General features: G+C 53.3%; 8 protein-coding genes and 1 non-coding gene across 9 annotated transcripts; 6 read left to right on the forward strand and 3 right to left on the reverse strand.

Annotated features, from left to right (window-relative positions):
* Nucleotides 1-511: 511 nt before the first annotated feature.
* BDP55DRAFT_548501 (uncharacterized protein) lies at nt 512-5,882 on the forward strand (the record flags this gene model as incomplete). The annotated part of the gene is made up of 2 exons (XM_060568843.1): nt 512-5,637; nt 5,690-5,882. 2 exons carry the CDS (start codon nt 512-514, stop codon nt 5,880-5,882), a joined length of 5,319 nt encoding a protein of 1,772 aa, XP_060431809.1.
* A 556-nt stretch (nt 5,883-6,438) lies between these two features.
* On the forward strand, nt 6,439-8,348 carry BDP55DRAFT_692635 (uncharacterized protein; the record flags this gene model as incomplete). The annotated part of the gene is given in 7 exon segments (XM_060577141.1): nt 6,439-6,599; nt 6,653-6,753; nt 6,805-6,901; nt 6,934-6,937; nt 6,957-7,206; nt 8,011-8,038; nt 8,288-8,348. The coding sequence occupies 7 exon segments, from the start codon at nt 6,439-6,441 to the stop codon at nt 8,346-8,348; spliced, it is 702 nt and encodes a 233-aa protein (XP_060431810.1).
* On the forward strand, nt 7,847-7,934 carry BDP55DRAFT_t119. Its single transcript has one exon. It is a non-coding gene; the product is annotated as a tRNA-Gly (tRNA).
* A 1,050-nt stretch (nt 8,349-9,398) lies between the features above and the next one.
* BDP55DRAFT_726991 (isoflavone reductase) lies at nt 9,399-10,371 on the forward strand (the record flags this gene model as incomplete). The annotated part of the gene is made up of 2 exons (XM_060579230.1): nt 9,399-9,434; nt 9,484-10,371. 2 exons carry the CDS (start codon nt 9,399-9,401, stop codon nt 10,369-10,371), a joined length of 924 nt encoding a protein of 307 aa, XP_060431811.1.
* A 667-nt stretch (nt 10,372-11,038) lies between these two features.
* On the reverse strand, nt 11,039-12,216 carry BDP55DRAFT_548863 (eukaryotic porin; the record flags this gene model as incomplete). Its single annotated transcript, XM_060568876.1, has 3 exons — nt 11,039-11,146; nt 11,203-11,847; nt 11,908-12,216. The coding sequence occupies 3 exons, from the start codon at nt 12,214-12,216 to the stop codon at nt 11,039-11,041; spliced, it is 1,062 nt and encodes a 353-aa protein (XP_060431812.1).
* A 2,305-nt stretch (nt 12,217-14,521) lies between these two features.
* Nucleotides 14,522-16,507, forward strand: BDP55DRAFT_548507 (6-phosphofructo-2-kinase; the record flags this gene model as incomplete). Its single annotated transcript, XM_060568846.1, has 6 exons — nt 14,522-14,799; nt 14,876-14,911; nt 14,959-15,226; nt 15,279-15,359; nt 15,408-16,010; nt 16,064-16,507. 6 exons carry the CDS (start codon nt 14,522-14,524, stop codon nt 16,505-16,507), a joined length of 1,710 nt encoding a protein of 569 aa, XP_060431813.1.
* A 519-nt stretch (nt 16,508-17,026) lies between these two features.
* Nucleotides 17,027-20,218, reverse strand: BDP55DRAFT_78301 (ubiquitin carboxyl-terminal hydrolase). The gene is made up of 4 exons (XM_060581222.1): nt 19,948-20,218; nt 19,765-19,857; nt 19,340-19,714; nt 17,027-19,290 (listed from the first exon to the last, which is right to left on the reverse strand). Exons 1-4 carry the CDS (start codon nt 20,026-20,028, stop codon nt 17,329-17,331), a joined length of 2,511 nt encoding a protein of 836 aa, XP_060431814.1. The 5' UTR covers nt 20,029-20,218; the 3' UTR covers nt 17,027-17,328.
* A 2,383-nt stretch (nt 20,219-22,601) lies between these two features.
* On the forward strand, nt 22,602-23,763 carry BDP55DRAFT_548608 (54S ribosomal protein L7; the record flags this gene model as incomplete). The annotated part of the gene is made up of 3 exons (XM_060568857.1): nt 22,602-22,837; nt 22,897-23,596; nt 23,653-23,763. The coding sequence occupies 3 exons, from the start codon at nt 22,602-22,604 to the stop codon at nt 23,761-23,763; spliced, it is 1,047 nt and encodes a 348-aa protein (XP_060431815.1).
* Nucleotides 23,764-23,964: 201 nt separating this feature from the next.
* Nucleotides 23,965-24,973, reverse strand: BDP55DRAFT_658708 (nucleotide exchange factor Fes1). Its single transcript, XM_060574501.1, has one exon. The coding sequence runs from the start codon at nt 24,735-24,737 to the stop codon at nt 24,075-24,077; it is 663 nt and encodes a 220-aa protein (XP_060431816.1). The 5' UTR covers nt 24,738-24,973; the 3' UTR covers nt 23,965-24,074.
* Nucleotides 24,974-26,881: the final 1,908 nt, after the last annotated feature.

Here is a 26,881-nt window from a genome sequence, read left to right on the forward strand (position 1 = left end):
AACCTAACACTGGTGACATCGAAACGGAGCTGACGACCTGACGTTTTCTCTTTCCTCGACCCTTTTGTCCCTGTGGAATGTCATCAACGGACCTGAGCTTATTCCAGGTGCTCGGGGCGTTCTGAAGGTCTATCGTTGAAGCCCGCATTTCGTTGTCCCCTTTCGGTGTGCTTGTTGCATGAGCGAAACGTGCGTCTCAGCCTTCCTTACCTTTCCTCAACATCGACCGACGGACCGACTTCACCTTGAATGATACCCGCCATCGCCACCACCTGCTGCCTACGTACGTACCGACCCAACGACCTCACCTCCCACCTCCCACCTTGCCTCCCACCTCACTCTACATAATTCTTCCTGCCACTCCGCATTCTTCACTCATCTGGTTCAACGGCTTCCTAAGTTTTCTGCGTCTTTTGTCCACCTCTTTCAAGTCCCGACGAACACACGAAGCACTCGACGTACTCGACAATGATCGCATGCGCGCCGTAATAATCCCGACCAGCACCCTACGATGGACTATTCGCGGCTGAAAGCCGCCGCTTTGCAAGGCGGCGAGGAAGAGGAAGCCGTCACTGTCGACACCAGAGCCTTGATCGACAAGGTCCTTGCCAGATACTCAGGCGAATGGACAACGTTGCGAGAGCTAATCCAGAATGCCGCCGACGCCCAAGCAACAACCGTCAAGGTCAAGTGGGAAACGCTGCCCTCGACCTCAGTCCCACTCCCCGCCACCACGAACCGATCCGAACTTCTTAAGCATGTTATCGTGAACCACACACTGCGCCGTCTCGTCGTGGCGAACGATGGCCAGCCATTTACCAAGACCGACTGGGGAAGACTGAAGAGGATCGCCGAAGGCAACCCCGATGAAACAAAGATTGGTGCTTTCGGTGTCGGCTTCTACAGCGTCTTTGCCGACTGTGAGGAGCCCTTTGTGAGCTCCGGCAACGAGGCCATGACATTCTACTGGAAAGGGAATGCACTCTTTACCAAGAAATCCACTCTCCCCGAGGATCAGAGCAGCGGCGACACCACCTTCGTTCTCGACTACCGAAATACCACCACTCCTCTACCGAACCTATTGTCCGTCAGTCAGTTTCTCGCAACCAGTCTGACCTTCGTCGCTCTGCAACATGTCGAGTTCTGGATCGACGACTACAAGATCCTGGATCTTCACAAGAAGACCTCGCCCAGTCTCGACGTACCCATCCCGAGAGATATTGAGACCCGGACACGAGAGGGTCTGATGCAGGTTAAAACAGTCGAGCGAACCAGCACTCAGATCGACGCGACTGTTATGAGTGCTGCTGGCTGGAAGCCAAAGGCCACGGCGGCGGCCAAGTCAGCCGACACATATGGCGCTGGATCCGAAGTGCCTTCACTACGGAGCTTCTTCTCGAGGTTGACGTCTTCAGCGTCACAGGTCACTGTGAAGGGGAGACAGCAGAGAGAAGAGGCAGCTGCTCAGGAGGAGATTAGTGAGGACGTGACCAAGCTCTCTACATCAACCATCTTCCTGCGAGTGACGACCGCCTGGGTCAAGACCAGCGTATCAACTTCGTTCGCGACCGAGTTGGAGCGCGCGACAAAGAAACCACCACCAAAGACCACGAAGCTAGCCATTCTCACCTCGTCCTATGATGAGACCATGGCTTCAGAGAGTTCACGCTCCGCCACCATCTCAAAGTCTGTAGACGTGTTCGCTTCAGTGTTGCCTAGCAAGAAGCCCGGCGGCCGCATTTTTATCGGGTTTCCCACAACGCAGACAACCGGTGCCGGCATGCACATCTCGGCGCAATCAGTCATTCCTACGGTTGAGCGCGAAGCTATTGATCTCAATGCACGATGGGTCAGGACATGGAACATCGAGATGCTCCGGGCGGCTGGTATCATGACAAGACTTGCTTTCATTAACGAGATGAACGATCTTGACTCCAAAGTCAAGAATATGATTGGAGCTGCGGCAAAGATTGGCGCAGAAGATCTCGCCAAGCTTTTGCCTGAAGCACTACACATCCTCAAGACATTCACTTTCGCTGATTCTACACCAAGCGGTCAAGTATCCCAGATTCTCGAGGAAGCGTTTTGGACAGCCTTCAAGAAGGCTTCTATCGAGATCTTCTCTTCTAGAGGTGTTTTGTCCAGCACCAAGGTCCGACTTGGCTCTGACGAGCTCAGCAAGTTCGTCGACACCATCCCTGTTGTACCCCGAGAGCTCATGGAAAATGCTTTCGTCAGAAAGCTGATGGACTTCGGACTCATCAGCCCAATCACTGTTGACGACGTGCGGACAGAGCTGGAAGCCAAGGCAATGAATAAGGAGCAGCTCATCAACTTCATTGCATGGGCCGGTAAAAAGGCACTTAGCGGAGAACTGGATCCTCCCAGCAAAGCTCGCCTTTTGGATGTCGCGGTTGCCACGGTCACTGAAGATGGCAGCGACCAAGGCGATATCATTGCTCTTGGTTCCATTGCCAATTATCAGGTACCGAACAAGATTCCAGCGAATCTTCCAATTCCCCCGCGCACTATACCTATGGCATACACCAACCATTGTTCTACTGCTGAGCTACAAGCCCTTGGTTGGGAGCCTTTGGAAGTCGTGCCATGGTTGCGTTTCCTGCTGGAGTTGGGATCGAGCAGGTCTGACGAGCAAAATCTGAAAAAATCTCCAAAGTTTGCCGTTCAGGTTCTTACGGTACTGTCCAAGAACTGGGACAACATCAGCCAAAGTTCCAAGTCAGTAATCATCACTCTGCTCCAGGCTCATACTGTTATGCCGACAAAGACGGGCATGAAGAAGCCAACCGACTCATATCTCCCTACCGTCAAGCTTTTTGATGATCTGCCCATCATTCAAGGCTGCCAAGGCTTGAAAGACAAGTTTCTCTCGGCAATCGGAGTACGGAAGACGGTCGACCTTGACACCATCTTTTCAAGATTGTTGAGCCCCTCGGCTGAGGGTGCGCAGAAGTGGAGTCACATGGAGCTCATCAAGTACCTCGCCTCAGTCAAGGATGACATCCCCGCCGCCGACATGATGAAGCTTAAGGATACTCGATTTTGTCCGGCAGAAACTGGGGCGAAAGGAAGCGAGTCAACCAAAGACATGACTGAGCTGTACAAGGTCTCGGAGCTCTTCGAGCCAAAAGATACACTCAGAACTCTTCGGCTGCCTGTGTTGCAGTGGCCTGGTCCGCCCGGGAGCTATAGAGCTAATAGCTTGGAGGGTCGATTCCTGGCCGTCCTAGGCCTGCGACCATACCCCTCTGTGATCGAAATGGTCAACATGATGGCTTCTACAGATGCGGAGCTCAGAGCGTCCGCGATGACCTATTTCATTGCAAATCATCACCTCAATGGTTATGGGGCCTTCAACCTTGCCGATAGTCGCAAAGCTTTCTTGCCTATTGGGAAAGACAAAAAGCTGGTCACGCCTTCGGCTTGTTTCACCAACGAGCGTGCCGCAATCCTAGGCTTCGACATTCTGAAGAAAGACCTTCACGTGCATGCCAACAAGTTTGGGGTGGTTAGGGACCCACCCATTACTGAGTGCGTGTCTCGTCTGCTGGTCAAGCCACCTCAGGATCAACAGATGGCTGTCACTCTCTTCGAGTACTTTGCCCTCCGGAACAGTGATCTTGGAGAGGGCAGCTTATCCAAGCTGCGTGACGCACCCATTGTTCCCGTAATACGGCAGGCTCGCGATTCAGGCGAGAAGAGTGGCTCTTATGTCACCCACCTCAGCCCCAAGCGATGCTACCTAGGTACTTCGGCGACATACGGTAACATCTTTGATTTTGTTGACTTCGGGACGAACGCGAACACATTCCTCTTCAAGTGTGGAGCCAAGGAGGAACCAAGCAAGCCAGAGATAGCTAATCTAGCTTGCACCGAGCCCGCACGACTTCTCAGCATTCTTCAGAGCCCGGATAAGTACCTCGCTCTTCTGAAGTCTTTAGCAGAGAACATGCCGACGTTGAAGAAGGACAAAGAGCTTATTCGCAAGATGAAGTGTTCTCCCTTCTTACTCGCAGCCAAGGAGATCGCATCGCCGCCATCCAAGGATAAGCTTATTGACGTGGACGACGACGATGCCCCTATTAAGCAGTACCAGCTGGCTACTGCGAATCGAATCGTCATCTTGGACGACATCATCAGCTACCGCTTGTTCAAGGACTATTTGATCACTGCGCCCGAAGAGGAAGTGCTCGAGGAATTCTATCATCAGCTTGGCGCTCAGACATTAAGCTCGCTTGTGGAAGAGGAAGTAAGAATTGGCCCTCATGCGGACAAGCAGGACCGGGCAGCTGCTCTGCGGAAGCATGTTATCGAGCGGTCCAAAATCTTCCTTCACGAGTATGCAAACTATCGAAGGGATTACATCAAACATGATGCCAAGTGGCTGGAGAAGAGCCTGCGTGTCGAACTCGTTCGCTCAGTTGCACTCCGTCGTTCACTCAGGGGCCACAGCCAATCTCACACGGAGAAGAGATCCGCCGCCAGCGCCCAATCCGGCTCAAGTTGGATCCTCTACGTCGCAGCTGAAGATAAGCCTGACATGTACCAGGTTGGTCAGGCTATCTGCCAGCTTCTCCTATCACGGCCAAATCAGCAGGCCTATCTGTACTTCGAGCCCTTCCTTAACCTAGACCTCTACGCCTTGAGAGCCCGAGGATACAACGTCGATCGAATCCTCCGTGCAAAGCAAGCTGAAGCAAGAGTTGCTGAGGAGGAGCGCCGCAAGGCGTTGGAAGCCGAGCAGAAGCGGATCCAAGAAAAAGAGAAAGAATGGAGTCAGCAAGCAAAGGCTGCTGAGGCTGCCCGACAAGCCGCAAAAACACCGGAGCCGGTTATGCCGGGCTCTTTCGGGAACGACAGTCCCGAAGAGGTTCACCGATCGCCTCCGCCACAGCAGTCGCGGAAGAGCAAGGGCCTCTTCTCGAATCTGACTCGTCGGTTTGGCTTCGATGCTAACGAGATCGATGAAGCGGAGGATCAGCTTCAAAAGTTCATGGACAAGCCTCCTGAGAGTCGGCCGCAGTCGCAAAGCATTACGAACCAACCCAGCAGCGGCACGGAGAAGAAGCCCGATGATGGCCGTGTGACCAATCCAGCGACTGTGGGACAGAACTTGCTCAACGCCATCAACTCTACCAGAGCTCATGACTCCAACAGTGTGTTCTCGCCACCAAGCGTCAACGAGGTGAAGGAACAGGCCACCTACTGTGACAGCACGCCCGCGCAGAATATCGTTTTCGCGGCGGAGGCATCGAACAGTATGAAAGTATTCGTCTCCAAGAAGTTGTCCATTGAGCCGGCTCAGTTCCTCTCGAGGAATCACGGTCCCATCAACGCGTTTGCCGGTCTTCTTAGTGAGGTCGCTAGCGTTTACTCGCTTTCACCGCGCGTTCTTCACATCTTCTATGACGAGTCTGGCTCGACGATTGCTTTCAACAGCAACGGCAGTGTCTTCTGCAATTTGCGCTTCTTCTTGCAGCTCCATGCGGAGAAGATTCTCAAGACACAAAGCGGCGAAGCAAAGGCCGAGGCGGCTGTGTGGTGGTGGGTGGTGTTGGCTCACGAGCTTGCGCACAACCTGGTCCAACCTCACAATTCGGACCACAGCTACTATACGTTAGTGACCACTTTCCCCAAAGACCTCAGAACTTGAGCTAACACATCATAGGGAATCGTTTATCCAGCAGTACTTCGCCAAGATGGTGATGAAGACGGCGCAGTGGACCCAGCAGACTGCAACCGCCCCGCCTGCCCTCCCCGCTGCACCCTCGCAGTCTCAACCACAGGCCCAGCCGCCCCCGTCGTACAATGAGAGCAATAGACAGGCGCCGGGCAACTCCCATTACACTTTGTTTGACTAGAAGTCGTTTAGACGACACAAGGCCCGGTCAACAGTCCGTCATCGCCTTGGTCATTGATTACTTCCCAGACATAGAACACTCCTCTCTCGTGCGCTTCATGGCGTTGCCGCTTCTTCATGTCAATTATAGCATTACTGGAGTTTATTGGTAGCACTATGAGGGAACCGGTTGGTACATATCGTGCATATATTAGAACATGGATTTATTTCCCAACTCATTGGCTGGTGGAAGACAGCCTCGTTTACCATGCATCCCCCTCACGTGCTGTTGCGGCCTAGCTGGGACCATCCTGCTGAATGGTCGCCAGATAGAAGTTCTTGGTCGCTCTTCACTAATTCCCGCAATTTCAGTCACCTCACCCGCAGTGTTCAAATCGACCGAGTTCCCGACTTCGTCGCCGAGCTGATCTACGTAAGCATTCAACGTTTCGCTGCTATCCTTACATCTTACTTCTGGGTCGGCGTGCTGCATTACTGACTGTACCAGCAAAGTCAGGCTTCATCAGCATCGTATATCTTAGACTAGTCCTCGCGAAGGCTCTCCGATCAAAGAAAGCATGAGGCTCATAAATGCTGATTCCCTCCAGTTGGAGGAAATCTTTGACGACGACATGCCTCAATACGCGATTCTCTCTCACAATTGGAAAGAGATGAAGTTACGTTTCAAGATCTCTGCTGGCTCCACGAATACGAGGAGAATCGCGAAGCCTTTGCTTCTGTCGAAGCCCTAATGGCGTCGACTACGACGAACTCGGCGAACAAGGCCAAGAGTTTACGAAAACGGTCCGACAAGATTGTCCAGAGCGCACGCCTTGCAAAAGAACACCATTTTCAATATGTTTGGGTCGACACGTGCTGTATAGACAAGAGCAGTAGTGCCGAACTGTTCGAAGCCATCAACTCCATGTTCTGATGGTATCGAGAGGCGGATACATGTCTTGTGTTTTTGTCGGATTTTGGGCCAGATAATGCCATGACCGCCCTTTTCGAGTTCGCACAGTGCAGGTGGTTTACGAGGGGGTGAACACTGCAAGAGCTCTTGGCCCCACGAGACATGTACTTCTATAATAAGAAGTGGGAGCCCGTAGGAGTTAGCAACTCCTTGCAAGATCAAATCTCGGAAATCACTGGCATACCAAGGACTATCTTGGCACATGAACGTTCGTTTAAAGATGTTTGCCTAGCATGGAGATTGTCGTGGGCAAGTAGGAGACAGGCTTCACGCAAAGAAGATATGGCGTACTGTCTCCTTGGTCTCTTCGACATCAATATGTCTATATTGAGAAGAACAGAACTCGTCGCAATGCAAAGATCGAGGTCTCAGGGTCCGTTATACTGAAGAGTAGCGATAGCACTTGGTATACAAGGAGCATGGCCTAGCACACTAGCTGGACCTCTTCTTGATGAGCTGTCGTCTCTCTTTTTCTCTCTATCCTTTCCAGCTATCTATCATAATAGCAGTTATAGAGAAGAAAACAAAGGTGAATAAGGAGACTTGAGAAGGGACGCATGATGATGGTGCCAACAACAGCAGTGAAGATGGGAGCGGTGCTGAGAGTTGGGCCTTTGGGTTGTCCGCTGGTGAGTGGCGGTCATTGGTGCACCGACCACTACTCTGTTTTAGCATGGAAGAAAAAAGTAATCTCCTAGCACCCAAAATCTTTTTTTTTTCAATTTCATTCCTGAGCATTCCACTTCTCCCAATCCCTTTCATTTCCCTTCCTCTTCTCTCGAGACGGATACTCTTCATCATTTACCCCAGACATTCAGTGAAACTAAATTTGTTCCCTACAACGTACCACCACCCGCGAACCGTCCTCCTACATCCCCCTGGCCTTTTGGTCGTACCTTACGGTTGGACGGGGCTCTCAATCGAGCCTAGCTCTCACGTTACCCCTCCAGGACGCTACATAAGGTGTGCTTATGCCTTGGACCTGCAGCAAGCTCACAAAGCTCCTCTTCCTTGCGGCGGTGGTGTAAGGGTAACATATAAGCTTCCCATTTTCTTCATTGGCGTTTGCTTATGCATCGAGTTCGAGTCTCGGTCGCCGCATTACCTTTTGCTTGATTTTGTGAATGTTTTGAAAGCTGTAGTTGAAACGCTTTTTCGTTGGTACTTGGTGACGCAGTGCAAAGGAGGGGAAATCTGAGCATCATGTGTGTTGAGGCGTGGATAGTGTAGGTTGTTTTTATGAGCTTGGCTGCAACTGATCCGGGCAGGCTAGACAGTGCATGCTCCCGGATCCATGTCTCTCTGATTGCTGTAGATGGTCTTGATGAACTTTCTTCTGAAGAGTATACTGACTTGTCATGGGCACCTATTCAGTCTGTGAACGGCCATGCTCCTCTTTGAAGAGCAGACCGCGCTTGCAACAAGATGATTGAAACATGATCGGAGAAAACAAGAGGACGAGAAACACAAGCCACATACGCGAAGCAATTTCGCAATCACAACATGTCCCATTAAACTCCGTACTCTCACTATCATCTTGCTCTCGACCAATAACCTAAACTAAAGATGACTTAAGCAAGCAAAGAAACGTTCGTCGAAGGGGTATCCCAACCTCGCCCGACCATCCCGAAGATCAGGCCAACGGACCTCCGGTGTCCGGGACCCCACTCCGGCACCGACCGCAATCGGGATTCGTAACGTGCCGGGATGCCCGTGCGCTTCAGAATCATATCTCCCTTTGTCAGCTTCGGGTTTTGGATTTGTGGTGTCTCATTGCTTCATTTTACAAATTGAGTTTGAAGTACATGGCGAGGTTCCCGTATCCGGCTCACCCGCCACGGGCTCTCATCATCTCATCTCTCGAAGGCCAATGTCATGCATATTCAGACAGCTGCAGAGCCAATGGACTGCGCATGTTCTTTAGATCTGAGCGGGGCGAGACATTCCACGAGTAGCTTCTGCATCTTCAGTCTCTCTTGTATACCTCCGTGGGTTTGATACTCAGTTACCGATCGTTTGCTGGCCTGTTCACGGTGGCTCAGCATAAATAGCCAATGACTACGGCTACCTCGTCAGTGGATATGTATTTAGGCAGTATCCGGGGCTTCTCAGCGTTCTGTTTTGAAAACACAATCGAGATGTCGAAATGGCGGCAGCCCGTGTCGTGCAGAAACGCAAAGACACCCGCCGCAGCACTTATTCAAGAACGTCGAACCGGACGTGCGCCCCATCTGCTATAACCATTTCCCACGATGACAAAAGGGTCAGAGCTCAAGAGCGCGAAAGAGCGAAGGTCTCTCCTTTCCCGCTGGCGGTTCGAACACGAATGGAGGACCAGCTTTACCTTCAGACGAGCCTGGAACGGAATGGCGTCACAGCGGCATATGCTTTCGAAGCTTGCGGTCCGGAACGTGACGCGACGCAGCTCTCATCCTTGCTCTCCTCGTAGATAGCTCAGCCAGTGCTGGAGCTCATAAGAAGGACATGCAGCCAGCTTGAGCTCTCATGCGAGACATTGATTTTGCTCCTCGAGAAGAAACATAAGATCATCACCGATTAAACATCATGGCACCAACAATCAAGAACGTCGCTCTCGCCGGCGTAAGTATCACCCCATCTCCCTAATGGCACACCCATTGACAAACCCCAGGCCGGCGGCAACCTAGGCCCCTCCCTCCTAAAGGCCCTCATGGACTCCAACAATTTCACCATCACAATCCTAACCCGCAAAACCGGCTCCCAAAAGTTCCCTACGGGCGTCACAGTCAAGGAAGTAGACTACGAGTCCCTCGACTCCCTAACCCAGGCCCTAAAGGGCCAAGACGCCCTCATCAACTCGACAAACAGCTTCGACCCCAAAGTAGCAACCCGCGTCGTCGACGCCGCCGTCGCCGCAGGCGTCTACCGCTACATCCCGCCCGACTTCGGCCTGGACCCAACACGCGCTCACGTGCCCAGCCTGCCCATCTTTGGCATAAAGGCGCTGACGCACGGCCACATGCAGCAAAAGGCCCAGGAGACGCCCGGCGGCAAGTTCACCTACACCATCGTCACCAACGGGCCCTTCCTCGACTGGGGCATCCGGTCCAGCTTCATGGGCGTCGACGTCAAGAACAAGAAGCTCTCGCTCTTCAACGACGGCGACAACGTCATCCCCTACACGATGCTCGCCGACGTCGGCAAGGCTGTCGTGGGCACCCTGATGCACCCCGAGGAGACGGCCAACAGGATCGCGTACATTCAGTCCGCCGTCAAGTCGCAGAAGCAGATGGGTGCGCTCGCTCAGGAGGCCGTGAGCGGTTCGTGGGAGACTACCACCGTCGACGTTGACGCGATCTACGCGAACTGTATGGAGTCTATCAAGAAGGGTATCATGACGCCTGATGTGATGTACCCCCAGCTCTTGTACGCGTGCTCCAAGAAGGAGTTTGCTCAGCCGTGGGCGAAGAGCGACAACGCGTTGTTTGGCATCAAGGAAATGAGCGACGATGAGCTAAAGGCGCTGTACAAGCAAATTGCTTCGGAGAATAACCTGTAGAGGCCTAGACATATCTGGCGTAGTTAGCAAACTACCCAAAGTAAGGTTTTATTTGTGATGCATTCCAGAGACTGTGCGGCCAATATCCTGCCTCACGTTTATAGCATACCCATGGTACATGACAAGTGATGTTATATCAGCATTGAATTCTATCTCCTTCATACACAGTACATACGAGAGTTGTTCATCACGGAGGCCATTCGTAATGTGTAGCCTTGTGTAAATGCTCTCGTGAGTTGTGGCATCAGCCACTCCGCTTCGGGTATGCCGTTCCAAGCCTCCCAAAATGCATCCAAGCCAGCCAATACACCACCATATTGGCCCTGATTCTTGTGCTCGGGCTGAGCGTAATATACACAGGTCTTTCTATCCGGCCGAGTAGAGAAGTCGAGGTTCAACGAACATGAACGTGACGGGCGGACTAGACCTCCAGAGAGGAGGGGAGTATCCGATACTCTGGTTTGTCGGGTCCGTGCTGTTGAGGCGTGAAGTCGTTTGTACTAAGACAGCAGTATAAGAATGAGAACTTGCGAAAGAAAATCAAGTTCGTCTACATCGTTTCTTGTTCTCGCCGGGGAAAAACATCAATTATTGGGTTCGATTAGGAGCGGAGCTTCGGTTCTGGCTTGGCTTTGCACCAAGCCGTCCTCGTGTTTCTTTTTCGGGTTTAGAAGGGGATGTTGGGGGTTCCCTGAGCACCCAGAGTCTCCTGCTGCTCCTGGAGCTCCTCGCCGCCGGCCTCAATGGAGATACCGACACCGATCTTTGCTTGTTGCTAGAGAATTTGTTAGCATGTGAACTTCTCCGATTCCAAGATATCGTGGCACGTACAGAAAAGTGATCAACATCAGCAGCCAGAGTCATCATGACGGGGGCGGCAATGCGCTTCTCCAACAAACAGCTGAGCTTGCCCTTGGAGTCAACCTGGGCGCGGAAGGTAGACATTCTGAAGTCGTACTTGGCACCAATAGTGGTGACACCCTCCTTCTGGAAACCGCCCATGACGCCAGCGGCACCGGGGACAAGCGAGAGGGACAGGTCAACACCGGCTTGAACCTTCTCAGACAGACGTCTCCAGTAGGAGGTGTTCAGAGCACCCTGAGCCTGGAGCTGAGCGGTGGCAACCCAGTCGTTGGACTTGTAACGGGCGCAGTATGATGTGGCAGTCTCGGGACCCTGGGTCATGGCCTGGCGCTGCCAGACGGTCTCGAGGCCGAGGGCAAGCTTAGGAGTGACCGACTGGAGGTAGCTGCCAATGAAGATACCGGTAACACCGCCGTCCAGGCAGGAGGGGTTGAGCATCTTAAGAGAAGCCGTGAAGTCGTCGCCGGTGTATTCGTTCTCGAACTGGAGCATCTCCTGGCCAGCGCCAGGGGCGGCCTGGAACTGGGTTCTCGAGACGAGCTTATCGGACCATCGGTAATTGAATCGGGTGGAGAGCTGGCCGTCGTTATCCATGTTTCCTTGCAAGAAGACCTGGAAAACCAGTTAGCTAAGTTCATGGCGCTTTGCTTCGCAGCGCAGTTGTGGACGAACCTTGCTTGTTCCGTACAACGCAGCAAACGTGTACGGGTTCAAACGCTCGCCCATGGCGAATTGGTGAGAAACCTGGAACAGAGGCGACATGCTGAAGGCCTTGGTCAGGTCGGCGCGAAGGCCGGTGAACATGTAGTTCGTAAGCAAGACATCGCGCTGGACCTCCCTAGTCAAGTTCTCGGTGGTACCGGGATTGGACAAGCCGAGCTTCGCCCTCCGTTCCGAGAAGGAGCTGATGGCATCTGAGAGGGAGTGCGCGACGGGGTTGTTCAGGAGAACATTCTGGATTTGTTCCAAGCTTGACGCCATTGCTGCGATGGTCGGCGCGGGCCTGAGTCGAACAGAATCGGGTAGAGGAAGGGCAAGAAAAGGAAAAAAAAGTCGGAAAGAGAAGCACAAGGGAACCAGATGATCTGGATCTATTCGAAATAATACAGCTGCGACTGCCCTCGGGATCGGTTGATGCTCGCGCAATGGGCAGGCAGGGGCGTTGGGGGGAGAGAGGGTCGTCGAGTCGGAGTCGGGTTGGTGATGATTGGAAAGTCTGAATAAATTTCTTCGCTGATTACAGCCAGAGGTGCTGGTCGAGCACGAGCCACAATGCCACGCTAAATCCAATGGGAACAGCTGGCAGCCACGACTGGTCCAAGTCGCGGTGGATCTTTGTTCTGGAGCTCCAGCTCCCGGTCAATGACAAAATCGTGCTTGCCTCATCACGTGATAAGATCCATCTTTCGAGGTGGCAGCAGAGACTTACTGTGTACGTTAGGCCAGCAGGCCCTGTCGGTCCGAAGCTTAACCGGGTCTGACTTGTCGGGTCGTCTCCCCGGGCTAGTCCCAGGATGGACGATAGACCCTTGCCCGCATCCGGTACGTTCCCTTGGCCCTCTCCGTCGCTGAGCCCAACACCTTCTCTTCTCACAGTGTTAGTCTTTGTGCTCACTAACTACCACACTACCTAAGCGATTTGCTACTGGGCGACGACGACCTACCTAGTTCAATTCACGTCTCAGATATCCTCGGCTTCAAATTCCTAGGTTCACGATTCCTGGAAACTTCGCGAATTCCAACATACTCTACGCCACTCCTTGAACACTTCTTTGGTTGGGTTCCGGCAGCACAGGCCTTCGTAGAGCCTCCTTGTAAGAGCCGCGGGCCATACAAAAATTGGCGGCTTAAATCGGAACGGGACAGCTCAGACACCAGTGCCACTTCAACCTCGAATAGCCATCACCAAACCCTTTGAAGCAACTCACCTGCGCGATTTTACCTGCTGCCACCAAAGTTCGTTGAGCTTCATCGAGAGCAAGATATACCTCGGATAAATTTCGCGAGGACTGGAGAACGACGGCTACTTCCCTCAACTGAACACATCCGAACCTCAAGAGCAGACAGTGCGTCACCGTGTCTCCGCTCTTTTCTTCCGCAGCGGCCCCTCCACCCGGTCCAGAGGCCGTACGGAGTAGTTGCCTCAAGCGCAGCCCGCTCCCAGCTCAGACGACGGAGCATCATCCTTGACTCCGTTGTTACTTCGAGATCCCGGAAAAGATTCGGCTCCAACCATCAGGATGGACACACTACTGTGAGTTCCTTTCATCTTAGATACCTATCTACTCTAAAAGGAGGGGTCTTCATAACCCCGCCGGTTCATATTCTACATATCAGTTTCCCCTCTGTGACTGAGGCAAGTGCTTCTGAACACTACGTGATTGCGTTTCGAATCCAGTCAGAAACACAAGTCACTTCTAGGAAGCTAGTGTCTCCAGGAAGCTAGATTATAAGCCAATTCGCCAGTTATGCTAGCCAAATCTACCTCGCCTAAGCCCTCTTCTATGATCGATAATGGCTCGCCCCTAATCCAACCTCCTGATATACAAGGTCTTCTGTCCTCGCAACGACAGGCCCAACTTTCAAGTGAGAGGAACTTGCAACGCTTGATAAGACAAAGACTACCATGGAAAAGGTCCATCATCATATGCCTTTTTGCACAGTCTCGTCATGAATGACTGTTGGCAAGACTTGAAAGGCGTCTTTAGCCCATCTCAACATATTGGGGCATAAGGACACAAACAAAATCCCAGAAACAGAGACCATCGCCTTTGGACTCACCACTCTGTCACTGGCTGTCATGCTGCCAACAAACTCAACCATGTCCAAACAACCCACGCCCGGCTGGACTCTTCCCACCCAAACTCAGCATGCCTGACTATACTTGACTTTCGACTGTCGACGGCTGGTGGCTATGAGATCTTAGTTACAAACGAGGCGGGTGTGTCCAGGTGTGAATACCCAAATAGGACGCACAACATCACCAGAACTACAAACGTGGCGAGCGCCCTTTGCCCCCTCTTTCCACGCCCCTTAAGCTGCTGTTTACTTTTGCTGCTTTCCTCTCTTTCTCCCTCTCTTTCTACACTGAGCTCACTCTTTTCCTTCTCTTCTCTGTCAACTTACCCATCACAATATCCATCACTACCTCTGAGCTCACTGCCTTATTCATCTTCTATCCCCTACTCATCAACTTCCCTATCGAAACATCTATCACTACCTCTGATCCTCTTTTGCCACCTGATCAGTCATGGAGCGAGAGAGGGCTGCCATGGACTGGGCCGAGATGCTCGGCATCTTCGAACTCCAGAGAATTTTCTTCCGCCCTCGACCGGAACTCGGAGAACTTGGTATTGACATGCCTTCTCATGATAGTACCGCCGAAATCGCGGCCAACGCGCCGAGATACCGTCGCAAGAGCTCGACCTTCATCGACGGCATTCATGATGTCCCCGAGGATCAGGATATGGCGCCGGCTCAGCTCTATAGCACAATGTCTGGCCGCCTGTTCCATTCTGGCCGCATCGCCATTGTCATGGTTGGCCTTCCGGCTCGTGGCAAGACGTAAGTCACTCCTCCGACTTCGGTCTGAAAGGAAAACTAAAAAAACAAAAAACAAAAAAAAACTAACATTTTTCAGCCACATCTGCGTTTCCCTGGCGCGTTACTTGGGCTGGTGAGTCGAAAAGGCTTATCTGAGGCGCTTTAACTGACGTTTCACAGGTTGGGAGTCAAGACGCGCATCTTTCACCTCGGTGACTATCGTCGTGCAACCGTTGGAAAGGGCGGTATCGTTCCCGAAGATTACTTCTTCCCCGACGCTTCTCCTCAGTCCGTAATTCTTCGTCAGAAGATTCTGAAGAAGTGCCGCGAGGACATCTATGCCTGGCTGAACCATGAGAATGGTCAGGTTGCGATCTACGATGCTGTCAACCCCACTGCGGCTGGTCGTCGTGCTTTGGCTAAGGAGCTCGCGAAGCACGACGTTCAGGTGAGATTTGTTTTGACCACTATGCTGACTCAAAGTCACTGACGCTTGATAGACGCTGTTCATTGAGTCTTTCGTCGACGATGAGGCCATCCTGCGTGAGAATGCGCGCAACGTCAAGATCTCCTCCCCTGACGTGAGTAATCATACGAAATCGATAGCCATGCGTTGCTAACATGTGCAGTTCGCCGGCATGGACCCCGATGAGGCTGCCAAGTTGTACTTGCGTCGCATCGACATGAAGATCCCCGTCTTCGACACCATGAACGAGAAGGAGCTCAACTACATCAAGATGATCAACGCGGGACAGAAGTTCTTCTACAACAATGTCTCCTTTGGCTACCTCTCTCACCGCATCGTCTTCTACTTGACCAACCTTCACATCAAGTCGCGCACCACCTACTTCGTTCGAGCTGGCGTTACCACCGAAGAGGACTCGTACAAGGCGGATGCGCCTCTTTCTGAGGAGGGCATGGCGTACGCTGCTCGAATGTCCGAGACGCTTCTGAAGCACCGCGAGCAGGAGCGCGCCGCCCTCGTCGAGAAGGGTGGCAATGCCGTTCCCCTTCGCCCTCTGTCAGTCTGGACCTCCACCCGTTGCCGCACCGTTCAGACTGCGGATTATCTCAAGAACAAGGGCTTCAAGGTTCGCCAGCGTTCGCAGATGAGCCAGATCAACCCCGGTGTCTGCGAGAAGATGTCGGAGCGAGCTATCCGCCATCTCTACCCTGAGGAGGTCGAGAAGCACGAGCTCGACCCGTATCACCATAGATACCCCCGCGCTGAGGTATGCCTACAGACCATCGCTACTTTCCCCTGTACAACACTAACATTCTATAGTCCTACCACGACCTTGCCGTCCGCCTCGAGCCCATCATCTTGGAGCTGGAGCGCGAGCAGAGTGATCTCCTCATCATTGCGCACGAGTCTGTTCTTCGCGTTCTCTACGCCTACTTGATGCACTGCGCCACCATGGACATTCCTATTCTCAAGTTCCCCCGTGATGAGATCATCGAGATTATCCCCGCCGCCTACCAGAACGAGGCCAAGCGTGTCCACATCCCCGGTGTCGACCCCAAGATCACTCCCGGCTCCCCCGAGGATATCAGCATCCCCGTCCCTGGTGGCGGCGGAAGCGGCAGTGGTGTCGCCAGCGGCAACCTCTCGCCCATGCCTGGCATCTCGTCTCCCGCGGAGCCCAACATCGTCGTCGAGCGCCCGCCCGAGAAGGTCATCAACACGGCTGCCGAGATGGTCGCTGATCGTCAGAATGATGAGGACTAAGGGTTGTCTTACACACACTGGGTTCTTTTTTCTTCAAACTTTTTTGGAAGCTCGATTGGTCCACCGATTATTACTTTGCTCGGAAACGAAAAGGATGCTGAGAGGCACATATATCTCCCTGCCTTTATCGTTAGTGGTGGACCTGAGCGAACGTGGAAGGAAGGACATTGGCAAAGGACGACGGATCGGAATTTGCTATCGCGGATGGAAAACCCCATCAAATTTGCTCCTACCGTGGGATAACTTTGCCCACGAAGATGTTTTGCGTCCTACGTTCAGGACGCCGTTTCCTCCCAGTCAATGGCGGGAAACAGGAACATGGTACTCGCTTATTCAAATGCGTCAAAAAGGGAAACACACAAAACTGGGAAATTAGGTCAGGTAGCTGAATCTTGATGAGTGACGACCCAGTCATCAGCAGTATTATATTCTATCCCAAGCTATCTGTGGTGTGTAGAGAGGGATGGATGACATCGATTCCCTCTCTCCCTCTTTGCTTCCAATTCCATGGTATTCCGTTTTTCTTCTTTTCATGATCCCGAAAGGAAAGAACAAAAACCCCGCTAGAACACCCTTCTCGTGCTGCTCATCATCTGTAGGCGCTGCGACCTCTCTCGCGAAATCACCTACAGTGTATGTACCTCTTCTCTGCTGCTGCTTTCCAAGTCTATCTCGGTCCACCAAACTCCTCGCTATTCCAGGGCCGAGACAAGCTCTCGTCGAATCTGACCCCAATTTTATCAACACGCTGATAAACTCATAACTTTGTCTTCCTGTCTGTCCTTCGTTCTTGATCTGTTTGATCTGTCGTCGGAAAGTCTCTACATCACTGCGCACTCTCGCTCCGGCTCATCTCCATCCTTGTGCTTCTTCTTTTCTGTAGAGCGACTCTTGGACTTGCCTCTCTTGTGATGCCTTTGATGATGCTCCGAGGATTTCCTTTCTTTAAGATCCTTGGAGTCTTTTCTGTCGGTTTCCGCAAGCGGTGCTGCAACCGGTGTTGGCTCGGCATCGGCGTTTTCGACGAATTCCTCTTCAGTTACTGGATCAGGAATAGGTGCACTGATGGATGTCGCGAGCGCGTTGCTGCTCACATTACTATTGGGATCACGGAGCGGCTCCTTGCTAGGTCGCATGAGCCCGCCGAGTCGAGTCATCGTAAGACTGATGCGGCCCTCTCCTGCTTGACTCGTAGGTCTGCTCTTGCTCTTGCCCGTGAACAGAGCAGCGGCTCGTGAAAGTCTTTGGGCCGTTGTCTCCTCTCCCGGGGTCACGGCGGGCGATATAGCATCCGGTGTGATTGCTGGCGTGCCTAGGGTGGAGTCCGTGAAGGTGACGCTACCCCGTCGAGAATCCTTGAATCCTAGGTACGGCTCGTCATCGCCGAAACTTATGCGGCTAGGGCGCTCCAAATCCGACGAAAAGCGAATGCTAGGTGCTTTAGGTGGGGATATTGAGGTGTTCTCAAAGTAGTCGCTTCGCGATGATGACATTCCGGAGTTATTGCCGTTGACCGGGTTTGGTGTGGTCGGTAAGTTGACGCTGACCTTGGACTCGTTGTAAGAAGGAGGCTCGGTCTCTGTCTCCTCTGTTGACGCCACCTCTACCATCGGTACGATCTGGTAAAAGAGGAGGTATGGCATCTCGTCATTCAAGGCTTGCTTGATATCGTCCACATATGTGACCCTGTTTTCGATGTTCAAGTCGTCGAACTTGACCCATTGCGCTTCCTCGTAGTCGGGAGGGGGGTCATTGTCATGTCTTCTGTTATCGGTGAGAAGTTTGGGCGCAACTCTGGCGAATGAGATGTAGTGTCCGCTGTAGACGGAGTCGCCACGATGACAGACCACAGACTGTAGCACTAACTTATACTCCATGCTGAAGCCGTTGGGGTCTTCTTCAAGCTGCGTCTCGTCGCCAAGCATGAAGTGCGGAAGCCTCAGACTATCCGGGATGTCGATAAAGGTGTTCTGGCGCTGTGGAACGCCGGAGTTTGACATCATGTACCGCTTCAGGCAGATACCGACAACAGGGCGTTGGTTGAAGTTCATAGCGACCTCCATGTCGTTCTTAGGCTCCTTGTTTCCGGCGGCGTGCCACGGAATCAATCTGAAGAACTGCCAGGCTGGAATCGTCACGGCTTTCACCACGGTAGAGCTCGTCCGTCGCGCCTTTTCCAGCATGGTAGATGGCTCGGCCCCTTTGCCTTTGTCTTTGTCCTTGTCCTTCTCCTCCAGGACCACACGTTGTATAACACTAGTTGAACGGTGTCTTGGAGTCGGTCGTGACGAGCTACTAGGAGACTCTGGCGCGCCATTAGGTGCTTGCGAGGCTGTCCACCGCCGCTCCAGAACTGGTGAAAGCTGCGCGGGAGATGCACTCAGCGAGTCTTGCGCGCCCGCCTCTAGCTTATTCTCTTGAGTAACAATCCGTATGCCATTTGTGGCTGTGTTCGGGGCTATCCTCTCCGCCTCTTTCTTGTCCTCGTGGCTGTCCCTGAGTACGTCGACTTGTGTGTTGAAGTATTCTTCCAGGCAGTCTTCCAGCCTGATCCCTTTGCCTTCGGAGTCAGGGGGCACCGCTAGATTCAGAAGTCTCTCATAGACCAGCTTGTGGTCGTCCTTGTCGTTCTTGCCATGGTGGAAGAGGTCGACTTGTAGTTGTAATAGGGGCAATTGGAGCGTCTCGGTGACGAACGCGAAGGCTTCGGAAGTATCTTGCTGCTCAAGGAGCTTGGCGTCACTCCAGCCGCACTCGGCCAGCGCATCCTGTATCAGTTTGGTCTGTGACAATTAGCGTATGTTGAGTACTACAGGACGAGCCACAACTCACCATATCCGCGTGAATCATTTTCCCGCTCCTCAGCATGTTCACCCACAAGCGCAGCAGCGTGACCAATTTGCGCCTTGGTTCGTCCGTAAATTCGTTCTTCAGCATGCATTCGAAGGCGTCCAGCTTCGCAAACATGGCGAACAACAGAGAGTCAAGGTAGCATGTGACGTTGCCCCTGTTCTCTGCGCCAACCATCTCGATTTGAGGATTGTAGTGTGTAACCTTGCCGGCCATTGCTTTGCATTGCAGCTGAATAAACTCGACGGTTTTGTCGACGTCGCCGTCGGCGAATTTGCTGTTCAGGGAGTCTCGAATGTGTTCAGCAGAAACGTCGGTGATGTTTCTCTCGGCAAGAAGGTGTGTAATGTCTTCGATCTATGGTGTTGTTAGACTTGTGCAATGTTGCAGTCCAGCGCTTGGTGTACCTTAGCCATCTCCTTCTCCTTTATTTCCTCGTCTGTCGGTGCTCGATCGCTCTTGAAAAGCGATCTAAACGCTTCAGACGAAAGTGGTCGATTCTAGGTTTGGAGAGTGGGATTAGTGTGGCTGTCCCCATGGAAACGGGCTCTGAAAAGGACCATCTCCAGTTCCTGGAATATGAAGCTCACCTTTTGCCCTGGTTCTGAGGATTTGCTCCTACGATGGGTGCCATTCCTGTCTCGCAGGCTAAGAAACTTTTTGCCCTTCATGGTTGCAGATCCTCTGTGCTGCCAGTAGCTGGAGTAGCTAGGTTCGCGATTTGGTGCCAAAGGGGCTTGGCCACTCGAGAGAAGCAGTCGTCTCAGCGGTCCGGAATCATGGCCAGGTTGAAAGTCGCACCCCCATCGGCCAGCAATACGGGAGTGGGTGAGGTGGGGAGCGAAGCTGTGTGAAGATGAAGAATGCACCGAGTGCGAGGATAGGTATGGAGGGGTTCAGGCGCGTGTCGGCGGGGCAGATTTTCGCAGTCGCAAAAGACGGGGCTGGGCCGCTGGGATGATCAGGTCTGGACTCTGGGCTTTCCGATGTAGCAGCAGAGTGATAGGATTTCGCTGTTTTGGTAGCCTGCGACGGTACGGTATGGGTGTTGATCAAGTATTTGTTGTCCACCAAGTAGCCAAGCTCGATTCTCTGAAGCCAAAGAGATATGCTGCTTCGGCGTGAAGAAGAGAAGAAGCAGAAGTGAGAAGACGGAGTCCTATGGTTGAACACACGGGGGACTGCTGAAGCAATAAAGGTAGCGAAGGACCTTCGACTGGCTCCTGGCGCCAACAAGGGTCAGATGGTGGTGGTTCGTGGATTTGGCTCAGAAAATTCGGGGTCCAATGTGAGCAGCAGCTTTGACAGGGTGCCCACGGTGAATTGGTGTGTGGAGAGTCACCAAGTGGACGGACCATAGAAGGGCGCCTTTTCGTACCGGCGCGGCAAAGCTTGGGTGGAATGGTACTTGCGGCCCCTGAGAGATTTCCACCTCAACTTCCTGCTGGGGACACTCGGCGTCCTTTGCGGACTTGCCGTCAGTTGACTCGGGAGTCTGGGAGCGCCAGGTCGGTGGAGGGTGGCGGCAAGGCGGACTTTCAGGTTTGCTTGCTTGCTGTTACTGTTACCTCAGACATACGGACACGACGTATCCAAGATGACCGTGACCCCGAGCTGACCTGTCCTTCCTCTAGCTGACTTTTGTGGTATAGGCTTTTTCGGTTGGTAGCCGAAGGTGTGTATTACGTGGTGAGATGGGACCGAAGCAGGTAGTGTAATAGCAGGGGAAAAGCCAGAATGTTCTTGAGAGCTTGGCTGCCACAATTCTTACATATGACCGACCAAGCTCCGAATATGAGTAAAAGTAGCCTGCCCCAACATCCAATGTCCACGCGAGGTGACATACGTAAGGGCTTGTCCGGCGTGGGAGGAACATCCGAAATTGACTAGGCTGCCCATTTAACAAGATGAAAGTGGCAAGTCGCCCATCGCATCAATTGCAGGTCATTCGATCCCCTAGTCAAAATGGGAAATGTTGAGTGGAAGTCTTGACCTGGCCTGCACAAGAACATTTTAGGGTGGACGTGACTCTGGTCAAGTCTCGCCTCTTGTTTCGAGGTGATTTATTAGGACCCGAATGATACCCTATGGGACACATCCTGGAGCGTCCCTTACTTCCAGACCTACGTGCGCAGTAGATCCGATATCATGGCTCTGTGGTCCATGCTCCTGGTTTCATAAGCCTCCTGCTCCGTGATTTTCTTTTACACAGAACAGGCTTCGCCAAGAACAGACGAAGAACAGCTAGAATAACGAAAACAATGCGAGTGTCTTTCACTGAGCCACCCTAGAGGCTTAACTCTAACTTAGCACGAGAAGCAATGCGCTTACACACACTCCCGCACCCCATAGCAACGCCCAACGCCCGCAAAGAAAGATCAAAGTCTCTGGACAATGAATGGGAACTCTGTCGCACCATCTGCTACTCCCAAGCCCCCCCGCCTTGTGTGTGTTGGACGTTGATCTGTCACTGAAACTAACCTCCAATCCGATAGAAAGCGCTCGCGTAACCTGTACACGTTCGCTTTCGCGTCCATCTTGGGTACAATCAGGCAACCTGCATGTTAGCGCGCGCCGCCGCCGCACATCGAAGAGGGCAAGAGGCACACAGTGTCCATCGTTGCCCATTTGTCCATCCCATCTTTGCCTGATCGTGTCCGAGAGTGCTGCTCAAGTGTGTCTCCCCACCCTGTCAGCCCGGCATAGCGGAAAGCAAAGCTCCAGCTTCTGCAACCGAACGCGCGCTTGCTGACCCATTGAGCTGGTGACTGACATTCAGCTGAGGGCCCGAATGACTGCTACGTAATCGAGCTGCGTGCACGATTTACCCGCGCTCTAGTAGAATGGATCGTCGGTGCCTCACTGTAGGGTAGTCCGAAGCTCGATGGAGGGTGTCCCGCTGACGGCGGCCTGGTTCCCGATGACGACAGTGCAACGACGACGAACCGACCTTGAAGGCCCGAAAGTCCGGAGGCTTCTGATCACGTTCCATGGAGGTTCGCTCCGACGGCCCCCGAGTGACACGAGGATGTCACTCCGTGGTCTGTCGCCTGGAGATCCAGGCTTGCAACCGCAAAAGAGTCAAGCCACAGCAATCCCCGGAGCTGAGCACTGAGATCCACTTTTAGAACCGTACCAGCCACAGGTGGCACGGGCCGACTTGAGCATTTCGAGATTGAAATTTCGAGCATCGCGACTTACCTTTACAGACGTGTTAGGTTGCGTCACAGTTGAACGAATAGCCATGGCCACTCTACGGGAAAGCTCCCGATTAACTCGGTTTGTCTGCAGGCAACGCTCGCCGTGGCAATTGACCCCTCTCGTCGCCCGGCGATGCGAATCTACCGGTGCCGCAGAGGCTCAGTTCCCCGACCTCGAGACCTCGTCCCTGGCTGCGCCTGGCCCTGACGATGCTGCCATTCAAGCTTTCAACACGGCGAAGCGCTTGTCTGACAGACCGCAGCAACTTCCCGGAAACAGGTGCGCAATGAAATACTCAACTACTGCGTGAAACAGAAGGCTAATAGACGAGGCGGCAGATACCAGTACCATCCCCCTAAGTACGACAGAGGTCCTCTTCATCCTATTCAATCACCGCCCTCCACCGATCCTACGGCCCGCGACTTTGTTCCTGGACCCTTTAACCTCCCTCGGCTGCGCCAGACGTACGATACGACCATCGCCGCCGACCTCCTCACGATGACCTACCTTCACAAGCCCCCGGGTACACCAGACCCCCCGGTACGGGAGCGTCTAAGGGCATGGGACGACTCCTCGCCATACAACAAGAACCGTCCCCTCCGCGGACCCAGAGGTGGTAGCAAGCTCGACCTACTGGAGAAGAACATCGACTGCCGGTCCGTCCCCAAAGTCTTGGCCGTATCGCTGCACACCTTCATCCCCTCAGCCGCCAAGTTGCCGGGACAGCTCCAGGTCGCTCGTTCAGTCGTCCAATCCATCAGCGGCAACGTCCCCGAGGTCACCAAGACCAAGAACAACGTTATTCAGTGGAAGATTCGCGAGGGCGACAAGACCGGTGTCAAAACGACCATGCACGGTCCCCAGGCGTACGAGTTCATTGATAAGCTGATCAACCTCGTCCTGCCCAAGATCAAGGACTGGCCCGGTGTCAACGCAACCACTGGTGACGGAAACGGTGGTATTGGTATCGGTCTGAGACCCGATGACCTGGTCTGGTTCCCCGAGCTCCAGATCAACTACGACATGTACCCTGCCAAGGTGAGATATTTCGTCTGCCTATATCTTGTGACCATGATGCTGACGAGTCTCCATAGCTCCTTCCAGGTTGCCATATTTTCATCCACACGAGCGCCACTTCAAACCGCCAGGCCAGGCTTCTGATGCAGGCTCTTGGTCTTCCTTTCTACGGAAAGTTCAAGGATTAAAAAGGGGGGACGTTATTGAGAAGGGGTATCCCGTTTTGTACGATATCAACACATTTAGAAAGCCTGTATATGAATGTACCAACAGATACGGTCACTCTCGAGGTGTTACTTTGTGCCAAAATTGTGCGATCAAATTCTTGGTTCATCTTATGCGGTAGTAATCGTCTAATACCATAATCCCATGTTTCTTTTGGTCGCCCCGTACGTCAAAAGAACCCTCATGCCGAACCACCCGCCGAAACGCCGTCCATGCAAGTTAACCATACCAAATCCTCCCCAAAGCCCATCCTTTTCTCGCACTCCTTTTCTCTCTATGCCGTAATCTTGGCCTTGAGCGCGTTCATAATCTCATCAATGTCGTCCATGTTCTCAGCATCAACCTTGCCGTTACGCAGGCCCTTCTTCTGCAGCTCATCGGTAAGAACGTCCGCGCCGGGCTGGTAGTTCCGTACGGCGGAGCTGAGCGCATATACAGCCTTCCTCCTCACGGCCTCCTGCTCGCCGTCCTTGGTCGCGAGCGCGACGAGGGGCGGAATGCCGCCCACGGCAAGCAGGCGCTCCTGACTGGGCAGGTTATTCTGGACGGCGGTGCCGACGCACCAGGCGGCCATGCGGCGCAGCTCGTGGGCCTCGTGCTCGAGGCAGGAGAGCAGCGGGGTCCAGAGGCCGAGGTTGGCGATGTTGTTCGCGTTGTCGAGGTTCTCGATGAGCTGCTCAAAGTTGTCAAAGGCGATGAGCTTGTTGTCGAGGGTGATTTCCGGGTCCGGAGAGGTGATTGCCTCCATGGAGAGCTTCATGAGCTCGGCGTCGCTGGGGCCATTGCCGAAGAGGGCGGCGATGGCTTCCGGGTTGAGGGTGCTGGCGGGCGCTCTTGCGGCTGTGGCGTCGGCGGCGGGTGCTGAGGCGCCGTTCTCGCTGGCTTCTTGGTTTTCGATGCTCCATTTGAGGAGCTCGTTGAGATGCTTGTCACCCATGATGGATTATTTTGTGGTGAGTTTCTTGAGGTGTGGTAGCTTGAAAGAGTTTCTTGGAAAAATGAACCCTTTTGACGGTTCACTTGGACTGGTTGCGAGATTGAATGAGAATCTTGAGGTATGTGTATTGTGTTGATGTGTAGAGTTTGTTTGCTATCAACTTCCAGTCTGTCACTCACTCTCACTTGAACTCTCATCAACATCAAAAAGTTCTCCATCACCAAGAGCCACTTCCCGCTCTGACTGGCTGCTTCTGATTTGCTACCCTTTTCTGGAACCTTCAAGAAGCTTGCCAATGAGCGAAAGCGGACTAGCGTAAATCTCACGTGAGGAGCCCTGATCAAGGCCGGCTCAATGCGTCCTTTATGCAGCTCGAGTCTTTGAAACTTGGGCAGACAGACTTGTGGCCAGCGAATCTCTTACAGCCCAATGATGGGATCATCAGTTGGCAATTCATCTGCCAGTCAAATATTGGATACCCTCCCGGACTCTGGGTCCGAAAGTCTTGGACTTGTCGAGGCATTGATCGAGCACACGATATTGTAGTAAGGTGGCTGGTAAAAAGACGTGAACCAAAAAAAAGTTCCAGCTGCCCCACCATGGAATGAGTTGCCCCTCATTGCCGCTTTAATTTGAGGTAGCCATGGACAGAGCTTCCTTGAGGTACCCAAGCACCCAAGCTACGATATTGCGACGCTGAGCTGAGCAGCATCCAGCAATGAAGTCACTGAAGCACACGAGGCCCGGCAACTCACAATTCTGTTGTATCCATCGTTGCTGAGATTCCCAGGCCTCAGCCTTGCATCTTTCGTCTAAAAACTTTCCTGGTCGTTCATTTCCATATTGCATGCCTCGCTTGACAGGATGCAGCAATCAGGCATAGCGTCCCCGCCGTAGATGACAGGTTACAGCTTCCGCCGTATTCTCCTATCCGATCTGTGCTAAAGGGACCCGATCAACGGAGACGCCGCCCGGCAACCCGGAGCTTCCAGCTCAGCCACACTGGAAACGTAGCACGGCGTGTAGCTGTCGCCCGCGCTGTTTCTTGTTGGGCCTGCCCACACAAAGCTCGAAACACAGTTCCAGGACACAGCAAGCATAGGCACATGTCGAAGACGAGAGCGAGCCCGTTGACGAGGTTCTAGCTTAGAGTACGTATGCGAGATGCGATATGCGAGGATGGCATCCGAGAATCCCATGCCAATCGACCCCCTAGGACCCCAGGCTCTCGTTCCCGCAAAAGGCGTCCATACGCGGGTACGCAATTTGAACCACCAGAGCCGCGACCCCTTCGAGCCTGTCCAGGAGAGTACGGCCCTTGCAGATGGTAGCTAGGCAGGCCCGTTCAGTGGTGTCGGCTTCGGCGTGCCTTGAAGTACCTTACCTGCTAGACTGCCTGGCCCGTATGCTGTGCTTCCGTGCCCGTTCGTCGCCGCCTTTGCTTCCGCGAGCCCGACGTGCTATGTATGCTATGCAGACGACGGGAAGAAGGCAGATAATAGTTCTGTGAACCAAAATAGATTACCTATGCCTGCTTGGCACCTTCGCCCGTGTCTTTGCTGCTTACGGAAAAAGATGACGTACGACTCGGAGACGAATGGACGAGCAATTGGACCGCTGGCATGTGGTTTGCTGGCGCAAATCCGCCCGCCGCCATCGAGCATCGAGCATGAACCAGGCGGCGGCGGCGGGAATCTTGTTGAGAGTCTCACGTGGGCGTCGAGGAGCGGCCCCCCGTTCCACAGTCCATGAAGAGATGGGATGGATTCGCGGTACTGTGTCCGCTACCTCGCGCTGCCGTTGCTGCAATGCTGTCCTCCCTGGCTCTCCGGCGCGAGATGATCTCGGCCAGGCTGGCTCCCATGATCCCATGCTCTTGGCCTGGGTCAACCTTGTATTCTCATCAGACCGTAGCGTGCGTGCAGGTTGTGGATGTGGGGATGCCCTTGAAGATATTAGAGGCGTCACAGTCTGGAGAAGAATGGCGCACTGTTGGGCCCGTGGCTTGGCTCGATTGGTCCGTGGTCGAGGCCATGGAGGACGAGGTTAAGTGAGCACCTCTCACCGTCGGTTTCAAGCTGCCTAGAGAGCAGATGGCGACTGACGGATAGGGTGACGAATGCTCTTTGTTGCAATAATCACTG

Source organism: Colletotrichum godetiae (assembly GCF_030913485.1).
Source record: "Colletotrichum godetiae strain CBS 193.32 chromosome Unknown BDP55scaffold_13, whole genome shotgun sequence".
NCBI lineage: Eukaryota > Fungi > Ascomycota > Sordariomycetes > Glomerellales > Glomerellaceae > Colletotrichum > Colletotrichum godetiae.

Coding starts and splice junctions, on each gene's coding strand:
- BDP55DRAFT_78301 (XM_060581222.1), bottom strand. CDS start 20,028: ATGAAGGGCAAAAAGTTTCTTAGCCTGCGAGACAGGAATGGCACCCAT. Junction 19,858..19,947: donor CCTCAGAACCAGGGCAAAAG/GTGAGCTTCATA, acceptor CTCCAAACCTAG/AATCGACCACTTTCGTCTGA. Junction 19,291..19,339: donor AAATGATTCACGCGGATATG/GTGAGTTGTGGC, acceptor TAATTGTCACAG/ACCAAACTGATACAGGATGC.
- BDP55DRAFT_658708 (XM_060574501.1), bottom strand. CDS start 24,737: ATGGGTGACAAGCATCTCAACGAGCTCCTCAAATGGAGCATCGAAAAC.